At 43.4% G+C, this 13,821-nt stretch overlaps 1 protein-coding gene across 1 annotated transcript in view; it reads left to right on the forward strand.

Annotated features, from left to right (window-relative positions):
* Positions 1-548: 548 nt before the first annotated feature.
* The window catches only part of LOC120860302 (ras and EF-hand domain-containing protein-like), a 79,371-nt gene continuing 66,098 nt past the window's right edge, over positions 549-13,821 (forward strand). Inside the window, exon 1 of the mRNA XM_040236082.1 lies at positions 549-1,139. Coding sequence (XP_040092016.1) covers positions 709-1,139 — 431 coding nt within the window. The 5' untranslated portion in view covers positions 549-708. The remainder of the gene's footprint in view (positions 1,140-13,821) is intronic.

The raw sequence follows: 13,821 nt of genomic DNA on the forward strand, positions 1-13,821 counted from the left end.
GTTTTGGTTTTGGTTTTTGGGTTTTTTTGTTTTTTTTTTAAAGAAAGCCTGTAACATCAGAGAACGGGGTCTTCTGGTAAATCTCACACTTTGGTTTGGGATATACAGATGTTTACCGATTTTCCAGAATCAGAAAATAGGAAGATACACATAACGTTAACTAATTTGCATTCCTACCCCTAACCTTCCTTTCCTCTTTCTATCCAGTAGTTAGCTCCTCATACCAGCGCTCGATTTACCCGACCAAACACTGTTTACGCCAAGGGCCTGGCAACGCTACTGCCTCCACCCAGTTCCAACCGGGTCCCCCAACTCCAGAAGCCCCAAACCCAGGCTCCAGAACCCTGCACGCGAAAGCGTGGGACCTGGAGCAGGTCACTCCTCCTCCCTGGCGGGGCGGAGCCGGGCGCCTCCGGGCCAGTGCGTGCGGCCGCGCAAGGCTCTCAGTAGCGGCAGGCGCTGCTGAGCGGGCAGACGGTGCCCAGAGGCGCGCTCGCACGGCTCTGGGACTGGCAGCGCCGGCACAGGTCGGCGCGCACAGCACCGACCCACTCAGGCGCTTCGCCCCGCCCCGACGTCCGCGCCAGTGGCCTAACCTGCCCGACTCGCCGAACTCGCCTCAGCTCCCAGCGGCAGCAGGTGGCCCCGGACTCCCCACCGTCGCCGCAGCCGAGGTGGGCCACGCGCCCCGGAGCCCTCGCGAGCGGGATGGAGGCGGACGGGGACCTGGAGGAGCTGGCCCGGCTACGCTCCGTCTTCGCCGCCTGCGACGCGAACCGCTCCGGGCGCCTGGAGCGTGAGGAGTTCCGCGCGTTGTGCGCGGAGTTGCGCGTGCGGCCGGCCGACGCCGAGGCCGTATTCCAGCGGCTTGACGCCGACCGCGACGGCGCCATCACCTTCCAGGAGTTCGCACGCGGCTTTCGTGGAGCCCGCCGCGGTGGTCCGCGGCGGGGCTGGGGGCCGCGAGAGCCCGCGCCCGCCGCGGCCCAGGTGGGGTCCGACCCCGGGTCCGGCGAGGAGGACGAGGGCGACGAGGACGCGGCAGCGGCTCTGGCTGCTCCCTGGGACCCGGCGAGCTCCGGCCAGGCTTGGCAGGACTTCCAGGCGCGACTCGGGGACGAGGTCAAGTTCATCCCCAGGTACGAGTGTGGTTTGGAGGGCGGGAGGTGGTGGTGTTGTTTCCTGTCTTCCCCGGGACCCTGCCATCTCTTCCCCTTACCTTCGGAGTGTGCAGACCCCCTGGATCCTGTCTCTCCCTTGTCTCCATTTATTGATTAACTTTTCCCAGGTGAGACTCTTTAAGGAACGAGAATCCGCTCAGCTGCAAAGGGCGCTTTGTTAGTTACACAGGCCAGAGTGAAACCCGCAGCGTCCGGAGATTCTTCCGAGACACTGGTTTAGGAGTGCTCCCCAAACCTCGGCGACTTAATTATATCGGCTCCTACTCCTGGCCTCCAGGCTGCACCCGCAGCGGCAGCGCCAAGCGGAGACCCGGGCCGCCAGCCAATTTGGCATTCTCTATAGTAGTTGTTGGTATTTTCTCCTACGTAGAAAACAAAACCTTGGTGTGCATTTATTTTGCTGCACACAAATATTCATCGCTGCTACGTGCTGAACACTTTATAAGTTCTTTCGTTTAATATTCAGAATAACTTTGGGGGTGGACTTTCTTATCAATGGAGCAGTTTCGATCTAAAGACGTTAAGGGACTTGTCCAGTTGCTGAAAGAGCAGTATTTGATCCCAGATGTTGTGAACTGAAAAACTCTCACTTTTTATACCACAGAATAAAATGATTAAATCACACAATAAACTACTCTTGTAGCTCTGACAGAAATAGCATAGGATCAAGTTACTTTTCAGGCAAAAGGGGGATCCCTGCAGGTTCAGGACTTGGTGGGAAAGATACTCAGGTTTTACTGAGATTAATTTGCATCTGTCTCTGCTTCGAGTCATTGTATGTCTTGAGCCATTCTCACATCTTCCTTGGGCACTACAAACATCTTAATACTATAAAATGTTTTTCTGCTCTCTGGATTTTCATTGAAATTATATGGGTCTCTGGCTGTCATTGTTGGGAAGATCTGAAAGGCATCATTTTGGTTGGCAGTTCACATATCTGAGACAGAAGACTGAGGAAAGGAAATAGCTCTAGAAGGCAGCAGTGACCTGGCTCACTCATTCACAGCTTACACCTACAGGGCTAGGAGTTCTCACTTCCTCCACCGCCCAGCTTCTTCTCCCTCCAGTTTGAAAAGTTCAGGGAATACTGGGCATGGAAAGTGACTCACTGCAGTGTAAGAGGAATTGTGTAGAGAAAGTGGGTGTGATACCCATCTTTCCTATTATGTATAAATGAGTGAAAATGCAGTGTCTCCATCAGGGAAGTTAAAAAAAAACACTTTGAATAGGAAAAAAAAAATATGTATATACTTTGAATCAGCTTCCATCTGTAACTTGGTTTGGGTCCAGCTAGGTTAAAAAGGTAGTAATATTAAGAATAAGAAAAGGTACACCCATACCATATTTTATACACACACACACAAAACTACTTTTCAGAGTTGTCAAGTCTCAGCAGCAGATATTTGACTCAGCCTCTAAATGATCAAAATTATCTTGTTAAGGTCAGGATACAACCAGGACTTAATATTATTGGTGGCATTATTCTTATCACAGTGCCTTTCCAATTCTTGAGAACCTATTAAATTTAATGGCACCAGTGTCACCTGGTAGACTTGTGTCCTAAGCCCCACCCCTGCCTTCTGTGAGATTAACAAATACAATATTTGCCTTCCTGTACTTGTTGAAGAACTAAACTGAGTCGCCTCATCTGATTGTTTCTATGGCAGCCATTAACTGTTTGGGTAAATTGGGTTCCTTCTATTCCACTTCCTCATATAGCTGTTCACCTTCTCTTTCTCCCATTCAAACTTGATAAAAATCTGTTGTTATTGACAATGCCATGTCATTATTTTAGCCAAATTAATTCTGCAAGCATTGTTGAGGGCCTCCTTGGTGCCAACCACTGTCTTGGGTACTGTGCTAGGTCCCTGGAGACAAAGAGCAGGAGACCGTGGTTCATGCCCTCAAGTTCATAGTGTGAGTGAAATATTTCTCAAAAATTTCCTTAGAGGGCATGTAAAAGCGGAAAAATTATTTGCAGGAAACTCCACGTATTGTGGGCTCCCTGGTGGCTCAGTGGTTAAGAATCCGTCTGCAGTGTAGGAGTTGCACAAGACTGGGGTTGGATCCCTGAGTCGGGAATATCCCCTGGAAGAGGGCATGGCAACCACTCCAGTATTACTGCCTAGAAAATCCCATGGACAGAGGAGCCTGGCGGGCTACAGTCCAAAGCATCGCAAAGAGTCAGACATGACTGAAGCGACTTAGCACACTGCAAATTGTGGGCATAGCCCAACAGACTGCCAGCAAGCAGGAACTTTCTCTGAAGTTTTGAATTTTTATCTCAAAAAAGAAGTCTTGTATTTGTTCATTTTACTGTATAATATCTTGTGACTTGGTTTAACACAAAATATTATATTTTCTTCCAGAGGAAAAACTGTCTCTCCGGGAGAGTGTGCCATTTCACCTGGTGCCTTAATTTCCCACCTGGCACTCCATCTTCCTCTGGATAGCACCCTGTCCCATGCCTGTCTTTGGGGAGTATTCATGTACAATTTGAGGAGAACAGATATCAGATATAGGAATGTTTGGTTCCTATAGAGGCAAAACTGGTGGTGGTGATTTCCATTTCAAAGGTCATTCAAGCTCTTAGACGAAAATGTTAAGCAAATTTGTCATTGATAATTGTGATGTTAGAGAAAAATAATTTGTATTGTGAAAGAATAAAAATGGTCTCTGGGATATGTGTTAATACCCTCATAAGTTTGTTTTCCCTTCGAAAACTGCGGGAGTCTTTGCCTTCAAGCCTGGGGAGGGAAGTGTCCCGAGTAGCTGCATGACCTGCTCACTTGAGGTGGACAGGTGTAAATGGTCCAGAGGGTCAGGATAGCCATTGCCACTTCCTAGTAAGCTGGAACAAGGTCAGCCAGCAGGTGAAACCAGAACAGGCAAGGCAGTGTAGTTATGTAACAGAATTCCAGAAGGAGGGTTGCATCAGGCCAAGAAAAATTCATGAAGTGAGGAGAGAATGTCTGGGGAGAAACAGAGAACAGACTTGTAACCACCTAGTGGAGCCAGTTTCTGGGGCCACAGGCATTATGTTGGTGAAAAGAAAGTTTTTACACAGTGGGTACTCAATAAATATTTGTTCAGTGTTCTTTGATTCCTTGCTTCATATCCTGAGAATGCAGTTAGTTCATGCTGTATGCATTTTCTTCATTTCTTTTGTTGGTTCCCTCCCTTTATTTGCAAGTTCCTGATGAGAGCTCATGTGTCCTGAGATTGGCAAGGAGAGAAGGATACAAGGTGCGTGAGTGCGTGCATGTGTGTGTGTGTGTATTCATGCATTGACCATTTGACCGAGGAGAGGGCATGGCAGGAATTCATCTCTCTTGTTTAGTGAGAGCCAGAACTTTTCAGTGTTCTCAGTTCCATCTGTAGAAATTTTGAGTGTCATTTGTGGACTGATTAATAATTTAGAACCCCACATTCTCAGAAACAGAAGCACAAAGGTCCACCTGGCACCAAAACCACAATGGACTTGTGAACGGGCACGAGTTTTGCCACAGTATTTAGAGCAGACCCAAAGTGGGTGCTTCTGGTGTAATAAGGGTTCGCACAGCTGATGACCTGCCAGACAGGGTTAGGGTGGGATTTGTTCAGGCACCAAAATTAGACCCACGTGGTCAGTTGTTCCACATGGTCTGTGCCCTTTCTACATGCACAGTGTTGAAGAAGTCTTTCGTTGAATGACTTAGAAACAAGAAATTTAATTGAAAAGAACGAAAACCACCCACATGTGAACTGTCACGTGGATCATCAAAACAGTTTGCTTCAGCATGTCTGTATAACTATGAGGATGACAACTAAGATGGAGAGGAAATACAACGGCTGACAACCAATCCCACTTAACTTGTAGGACGAAGCTACAGTAGGCAGAGGCATAGTTTCCTTTTACATTTCCCTTTCTTGGGGTCCACTTTAAGGCTTTGATCATCTTCTTTTGTAACAGTGCAGTTGCTTCCTAAGCCCACTTCACCACTTCATGATGTGGTGCTTGGCAAGATGAAAAAGGGAGAGGAGAGAGGGATGCACGGAGAGAGGTAAACAGAGGGAGATGGCTGGAGACCCAGCGTGAGGAGGGCAGGGTGAGAGGAGGCAGGAGACCAGCAGGCAGATGGAGAGACACTGATGACTGATTAGGTAGTGCCTCAGTTTCCCCTCTCTTCCCACTCAGTGTGGTTCTGGCCCTGAGCCAGCTTGAGGTGCGAGAGTTAAATTAGCTCTTCTCTGCTTGAGTGCAGCTCTTAAAAGTATCTTCCATATGTGAGCATCTGGTGCTTTGGATGGTGTTTGTAGTGTTTAAAGATAAACATATCTGTCACTCATGTGACCAGTCATGTCCAGTGTTCGTCCAGAAATAAAGATTTGCTCTAACCTTGAGGTACCAGAGTGGGTTGGAAGCCCACCTGTGCGTGTGTATAATACATACATTTTATATATTTTTATGTGTCTGTATGTCTCTATATAGATTATATATGTCTTTATTTCTAACTGTTGCTTGTCTGTTGCTTTTTGTTTTTTCTTTTCACAATTATCTGTGTCATTACCCTACTGCTGAGTGGGAGAAACCTGTCTGTCACTACCACAGCCCTTCCTTGAACCTTCCAAACCTTACTCCTGGGCCCGGCAGGCGTCTCTGTGTGGCTTACGTTTTATGAGCTCTGCTTGCTGGTGGTGGCCCCTTCTGGTTCTGATATTGGAATTTCATCTCAGGGTAGTTTCTTTTTGGCCTCTTGGCCCCAGAAAGGTATTCTGGCCTTCCCAGCCTTAGAGGACTGCCAGCTTTGGCCATATGGACAGGGGGCTGCTCTGAACTCAGATCTCACTGACTGTTCAAAGCACTGCTGTCACGTTTTGAGGAGAGATTGTTTGCTTTGCCCTTATGATGTGGGTACCAAGTAAAATGCCTAAGACAGGATGCCATTGGAAGACTACTCTCCAATAACTACAGACTCCTCTAGCTTGTCTTTTAGCCTGAACTTTTCATTTACTCCTCTCCTAAATCACTGTTGAAATTCAGTCGTGCTACTCCTATCACTTTGAGCATGTAAAACCTGTTTCTGGATTTCTTCCCAGGTTGTATGATTTGATTTTATTTGTAAAACAGAAGTAGCCAAATTTGGCTAATCTTCCTGGAATGGCAACGTAGAGGCTGATTGCAGAGCCTTTAGATGATGGTGAGGTTAGGGTGCCAAGGTGATTCAGATGTCTGCATTTTTCTCCTAAGAGAATACACACAGGATACTTTCTTGCTTCCCATATAGCTTGTTAAAGCTTAGTTGTACCTGACTGCAGTCTATTGTTGGAGGGAAGAAATGGGAAGAGACAATTTATCATGGGTATTTGGGCTGCTCCTTTCTAACTCTGTTAGTCTCATATCAGGTTATAAAATGGAAAGTAAACACTGTTTCCCAGAGGAAAGTTGTAATGATGGAATGACATGTATGATTTCTTTGGTATTAGTTCCTCAAAAAAAAACAGTTTCATTGCTTCAACTGGTAAATAGGTGGGGTCTTCCAAATTATAATTGCTTCTGTCAGAGTAATTATAAAAGAGAGAGGTGAATTTTAACTCCTGAGGCCTTCGTCCATATGACTTATTAAAGCAAGACATATAGATGCAGTAGGTCAGGCATGTTTCTTTCATTTTTCTCTAATTCCCCTAGTATTCATGTCCCTGCCAGTGTCCCAGGCAATAGAGAGACTCCCTTGCAGACCTGACCCTGACCTTCAAGGAGCTTATTATCACCTTTTTGAATACCTAGGAGTTTTTGACACCCAAAGGAGCTGAGATGCAGTATAATAAATGCAGAAAAATGTCTCCGGGCACATCTCCAAAATGTAGACATTTCATGGCAAGATAGTTTCTCAAATTGGGGGACCTTTGGGTCTTTACCTGTGTGCTTGGGAATTTTAGAAGACTAAACCATTTTGTTTTCATTTTATGTTATCATTATCTGATAATATAAAACAAATTAATTTGAGCAGATTTGGGATCACCTAGGAAATGGCAACCAACTCCAGTGTTCTTGCCTGGAGAATCCCAGGGACAGGGGAGCCTGGTGGGCTGCCGTCTATGGGGTCACACAGAGTCGGACACGACTGAAGTGACTTAGCAGCAGCAGCAGCAGGTGACTGCGACATGACAGATTTGACTGACTGTTTCAGAACCTGCCTCTGTGGTGTTTAAGGTGGTGTGGCGTCCACAGAACTCTGTTCCTTGTCATGGGCGGTGAGGAAGGCACAGCTGTGGCCTGGTGTAGATGATATGTCCATGTAAATTGAAAGTGACCAGCAACACAGAGTGTTGGGTTGTCTGCATTCTCAGTTGAAAAGTGATTGGGGAACAGGGTTTTGATCCTGTGAGTGTGGCTGGTGAGTGCAGCACACAGGCTTCCAGGACCATGATGCTATTGGCTTTGGGGCTGTAGTTTCAGCAGCGGAGTATCCCTTGTCAGATTAAATAAACGTTGCTCATTCTCACTCCCTTGATTCTCCAAACGTGTTGGTCACATAAGTGCCTGGGAGCTGTAAGGATAAGGAGTTTATATCTGGTTTATGTTTGTTCATAGTTAAGTAACATGATATAAACAATGTTTATGTCACCTCTGGAATCCATAGGAGATATTTTCTTTAGTAAGGACTACATGTTTATCAAGTGGGAGAAATACTGTTTCTTGAGGACTTGAAATCCTCAAGAACTATATAAAATGGAAAACATTAGCTTCCCTGGTTTTCATTGCATATCAATCTTGTCCGTCATTTAAATTGAAGGCATAAAACAAACCAGCAACCCCACTGCTGGGCATACACACTGAGGAAACCAAAATTGAAAGAGACACATGTACCCTAGTGTTCATCGCAGCACTGTTTACAATAGCCAGGACATGGAAGCAACCTAGATGTCCATTGGCAGACGAATGGATAGGAAAGCTGTGGTACCTATACACAACAGAATATTACTCAGCCATTAGAAAGAATGCATTTGAATCAGTTCTAATGAGGTGGATGAAACTGGAACCTATTATATAGAGTGAAATAAGTCAGAAAGAAAAACACCAATACAGTATACTAACGCATATATATGGAATTTAGAAAGATGGTAACTATGACACTATATGCGAGACAGAAAAAGAGACACAGATGTATAGAACAGACTTTTGGACTCTGTGGTAGAAGGTGAGGGTGGGATGATTTGAGAGAATAGCACTGAAACATGTATATTATCATAAGTGAAACAGATCGCCAGGTCAGGTTCGATGCATGAGACAGGGTGCTCAGGGCTGGTGCACTAGGATGACCCTAAGGGATGGGATGGGGAGGGAGATGGGAGAGGGGTTCAGGGTGGGGAACACATGTACACCCATGGCTGATTCGTGTCAGTGTATGGCAAAAACCACTACAGTGTTGTAAAGTAATTAGCCTCCAATTAAAATTAATTAATTAATTAAAAAACAATAAATTGAAGGCATAATATCAATATTGTGGAAGAAGTTCAACTTAAATTGCTCTCGGTCTTAAGGATCATTTTTGTTATTTGCCCAAAGAAGAAACTCTTCTTGCCTTTTTCCTATGTCATTCATTCACTGTTTCATTTAAAACACTTTTGTAATCTATGTGTGCCTGGGACTACACTAGAAACTGGGTGCTTTAAAATTGTATCCAGTCGAAAAATCAAAGTTTCTTGGCCATTTGCTCTTTCTCCAGAGGTGATGGTACCAGGGAATGTAGTGAAGAGGGAAAATCACAAATTCTGGGTCCAGCTCTCAGTGGGAGTCAGGAAACAAGCAGATGAACTAAATTCAGGGAGTCTATTCTTCTCTTTAGTAGAGCAGTTATCTTGCGTGTTAGTGTTACAGTTCCAACAAGAGAGACTCTCGGCTCTGATCAGATTATCTCCTCAGTCCCTCTGGTGGACTGTGACTAATGTAATGTACTGGGAGCTCATAGACACCAAGGCCTCCGGGGTTAGGTAGGTAACGTCGACCCGGTGGAATGGAGTTGGGCCCAGTACCCACCTCTGCATCATCTGCTAGGATAGACGCACATGCTGCCATGCAGGAGGTAGGCCTGGTGTTGTCACTGATGCCAACTTACAAAGGATGGTAAGATATCCAGATTTTATGTAGGATTTTCCAATTTTGTGTTCTCTGTGAAGGACAGAGCACAAAAGTGGGAAAGATACTTTTCCCAGTTTGCAGCCCGTTTCCTGCCTGAGAACGTGCACTGGTAAGTTCAAGTGTCAGATGTGATCTTTGCTTTGAAGGTCGTGTTGATGTGAACATGTGGTTCCATGGAACTCTAGCTTAGAACCTTAACCATGCTGCTTCTTCCCTGTCCAAGTTTGTGGGATAGTATTTTGACTCAAAACTAGTCTATCTTTACTCTCTTTTTTGCTCTTGCATGTTCTTGTACTTTCCCCAGTTACCAAGTTCAAGCTCATCAGATGCTACTGTACAGTATTTTCTATCTCCCGGTTATACTGCTCTGATAAGTGTGTCCCTGGGGGAAGAGGGCTGAGCTCTGAAAGCACTGAGATGTCCAAAACACCTTTTACCCTGATGTCTTTCCTTCTCGTCATTTGAAGCTAAAAGTATTTGTCATAGATATAAGACATGGAAAAAAATCAATTGGCATGGAATAAAAATAAGGGAATTTAGTGATAAGAGGTTATATTTTCTGGTAACATAGTGGTATATCCTTTCATTATTGGAATATTTTTTCCTTCAGTCAAAAAAGATTTTTGTGAGGATGAAAAGATGCTCATCACTAATCATCAGAGAAATGCAGATCAAAACTGCAACAGATCAAGTTGATGTTTGGTAGAAACCAACACAGTACTGTAAAGCAATTACCCATCAATTAAAAATAAATAAGTCTTTTAATTGCAATGGAAATTGCCACTTATTGGCTGTTATCAAAAAAACAATTATAAGTGCTAGTGAGAATGTAGAGAAATCGCAACTTTTGTATATTGTTGGTGGGAATGTAAATTGGTGCAGCCACTATGGAAAATGGTATGAAGGTTCCTCATAAAAGTACAAATGGAACTGCCATATGATCCAGCAATCTCATTTCTGCATGTATATCCCAAAAAAATTGAAATCAGGATTTTGAAGAGATATCTGCACTCCTGTGATCATCGCAGCACTAGTAACAATGGCCAGCAGGTGCAAACAGCTCACATGCCCATTGACAGATGAATGAATAAAGAAAATATGGTATATACTTCAGTGGAATATTACTCAGCTGTACAAAAAGAAGGAATTGCTGCGGTATGTGACAACCCAGATGGACCTGAGGACATTACGCTGAGTGAAGTAAGCCAGTCACGGAAGGACAAATAATGTACAGCTCCACTTATATGAGGTATTTAAAGTAGACAACTTTTAGAAAGTAGAATGGTGATTGCCAGGGGCCGAGGGAATAGGAAGTGAAGAGCTGCTGTTCAGTGGGTTATGGAACTTCAGTTGTTCAACATGGAAAAGGCTCTACAGATCTGCATGAAAATAGGCATGTAGGCAACAACACTGCACGCATCAAACTTTGTGAAGAACGTAGATTTATGTTATATGCTTCTTAAGCACAAGAAAAGCAAACGTGTAGAATGTAAAACTTTTTTTTTTACAGAGATCTGGATAGCTACAAAGGCTTTATGTCTCATACCTACTTGCATCAGTCCCGAATATAGGCTCCCTCAAGGGTTGCCCCATAAATGTACTCACACCTGTTACTTTTAGGTAACCGAGCAGAAACATTTGTGATAATGACACATTCTGGGTGCTCCTTCCCACCACACATACTGAAAACAACCGCTCTCTTCAGTTTTAGTTTTGGGGGACATTTTATGGGAATGTTCAGCCATGATACCCTCTCGTGAGCATTACAATTATGGAGTATGCTCAAGTGGCCATTTTGTGGACAGTTTGTGCCAAGAAGACCCCAGGGAGTGGGCATCGTGTCTAGCACCGTGTCCACTTGCAGCCAGCTGCCTTCAGCTGCAGTAATGGGCTTGCATTGGGTGGCTGCTACCTGGGTGCAGAGCATTGACATGCTGGGAACTGCAACTTCCAGTTCTGCATCATTCACCTACTAATGAAGGGGAAAACTAATTGATGCTGTGGGAACATGCACTGTGTCTGAGCAGCCCTAGTCGTGAGTACAAATTCGTGGGAGACTGAAGCAAGGCACCAAGCCAAAAATGAGGGTTAGATTGATTCTGTGTATATGAGTCCAGAGGATTTACATTGGTCTAAAAGGATAATGCATTGCCTGTCTGCTGAAAGATTACAGTGAACAAGCTGTCTTCAGGTGAATAGATATCAGTCCACAGAAGTCCACAGATCTATTAGATAGGCTGTTAACAATCCTAATGAACCCTGATGAGAATTATTATAAAATTATGTTGTAGGTGAGCATTTGGACCATTAAAAAGTGACCTGTTGAGTAATATTTAAAATTAAGGTTCTTATTCAACAACTGAATAATAATTCGGTTCTTATTGAATTTAATTTTGATTCAACTGTTTTAGGCAGTGCTAGCATATATTCACTGTGAAGCTGGTGCATTTGTTTATGTGATTAACCCCAGTGAAAATACAGTGCTATAAGCCACTGTGTTAGTAGGCTTCACCAAAGGAATAGAGCCAATAAGATGTAGTGGCTAGGGAACAGTATGGGGAGTGTGGGGGGAGCAAGGGGGGGCAGGGTTGGATTTATTTTGAGGAATTGGCTCACACCATTGTGGAGGCTAGCAGGTCTATAATCTGCAGGGTAGACCAGCAAACTGGAGACCTAGAGAAGAGGTGATACAACAGTTTGAGCCCCAAGGCACTGGGCTGGCAGAATTACCTTGTCCTTTGGGGTACTCAGTCTTCATTTAAAGGTCTTCAACTTATTAGATGAAGCCTGCCCACATTCTGGAGGCTAATCTGCTGTACCCAAAGTGTTAACTGATTGAAATGTTAATCTCATGTCCAAAACACCTTCATGAAGCAATTATCCTTCAATTTAAAATAAATTTAATTTAAAAAGGATTCTTCAATATCTGCAAATCAATCAATGTAATTCACCACATTAACAAATTGAAAAATAAAAGCCATACGATTATCTCAATAGATGCAGAGAAGGCCTTTGACAAAATTCAACATCCATTTATGATAAAAACTCTCCAGAAGGCAGGAATAGAAGGAACATACCTCAACATAATAAAAGCTATATATGACAAACCCACAGCAAACATTATCCTCAATGGTGAAAAATTGAAAGCATTTCCCCTAAAGTCAGGAACAAGACAAGGGTGCCCACTTTCACCACTATTATTCAACATAGTTCTGGAAGTTTTAGCCACAGCAATCAGAGCAGAAAAAGAAATAAAAGGAATCCAAATTGGAAAAGAAGAAGTAAAACTCTCACTGTTTGCAGATGACATGATCCTCTACATAGAAAACCCTAAAGACTCTACCAGAAAATTACTAGAGCTAATTAATGAATATAGTAAAGTTGCAGGATATAAAATCAACACACAGAAATCCCTTGCATAGAAAAAGAAATTAAGGAAACAATTCCATTCACCATTGCAACAAAAAGAATAAAATACTTAGGAATATATCTACCTAAAGAAACCAAAGACCTATATATAGAAAACTATAAAACACTGATGAAAGAAATCAAAGAGGACACTAATAGATGGAGAAATATACCATGCTCATGGATCGGAAGAATCAATATAGTGAAAATGAGTATACTACCCAAAGCAATTTACAAATTCAATGCAATCCCTATCAAGCTTCCAGCGATATTTTTGACAGAACTAGAACAAATAATTTCAAGATTTGTATGGAAATACAAAAAACCTCGAATAGCCAAAGCAATCTTGAGAAAGAAGAATGGAACTGGAGGAATCAACTTGCCTGACTTCAGGCTCTACTACAAAGCCACAGTCATCAAGACAGTATGGTATTGGCACAAAGACAGAAATATAGATCAATGGAACAAAATAGAAAGCCCAGAGATAAATCCACACACATATGGACACCTTATCTTTGACAAAGGAGGCAAGAATATACAATGGAGTAAAGACAATCTCTTTAACAAGTGGTGCTGGGAAAACTGGTCAACCACTTGTAAAAGAAAGAAACTAGATCACTTTCTAACACTGCACACAAAGATAAACTCAAAATGGATTAAAGATCTAAATGTAAGACCAGAAACTATAAAACTCCTAGAGCAGAACATAGGCAAAACACTCTCTGACATAAACCGCAGCAGGATCCTCTATGATCCACCTCCCAGAATTCTGGAAATAAAAGCAAAAATAAACAAATGGGACCTAATTAAAATTAAAAGCTTCTGCACAACAAAGGAAAATATAAGCAAAGTGAAAAGACAGCCTTCCGAATGGGAGAAAATAATAGCAAATGAAGCAACTGACAAACAACTAATCTCAAAAATATACAAGCAACTCCTGCAGCTCAATTCCAGAAAAATAAACGACCCAATCAAAAAATGGGCCAAAGAACTAAATAGACATTTCTCCAAAGAAGACATACGGATGGCTAACAAACACATGAAAAGATGCTCGACATCACTCATCAGAGAAATGCAAATCAAGACCACAATGAGGTACCATTTCACACC

This window comes from Oryx dammah, unplaced genomic scaffold (assembly GCF_014754425.2).
Source record: "Oryx dammah isolate SB20612 unplaced genomic scaffold, SCBI_Odam_1.1 HiC_scaffold_11056, whole genome shotgun sequence".
Classification (NCBI taxonomy): Eukaryota; Metazoa; Chordata; class Mammalia; order Artiodactyla; family Bovidae; genus Oryx; species Oryx dammah.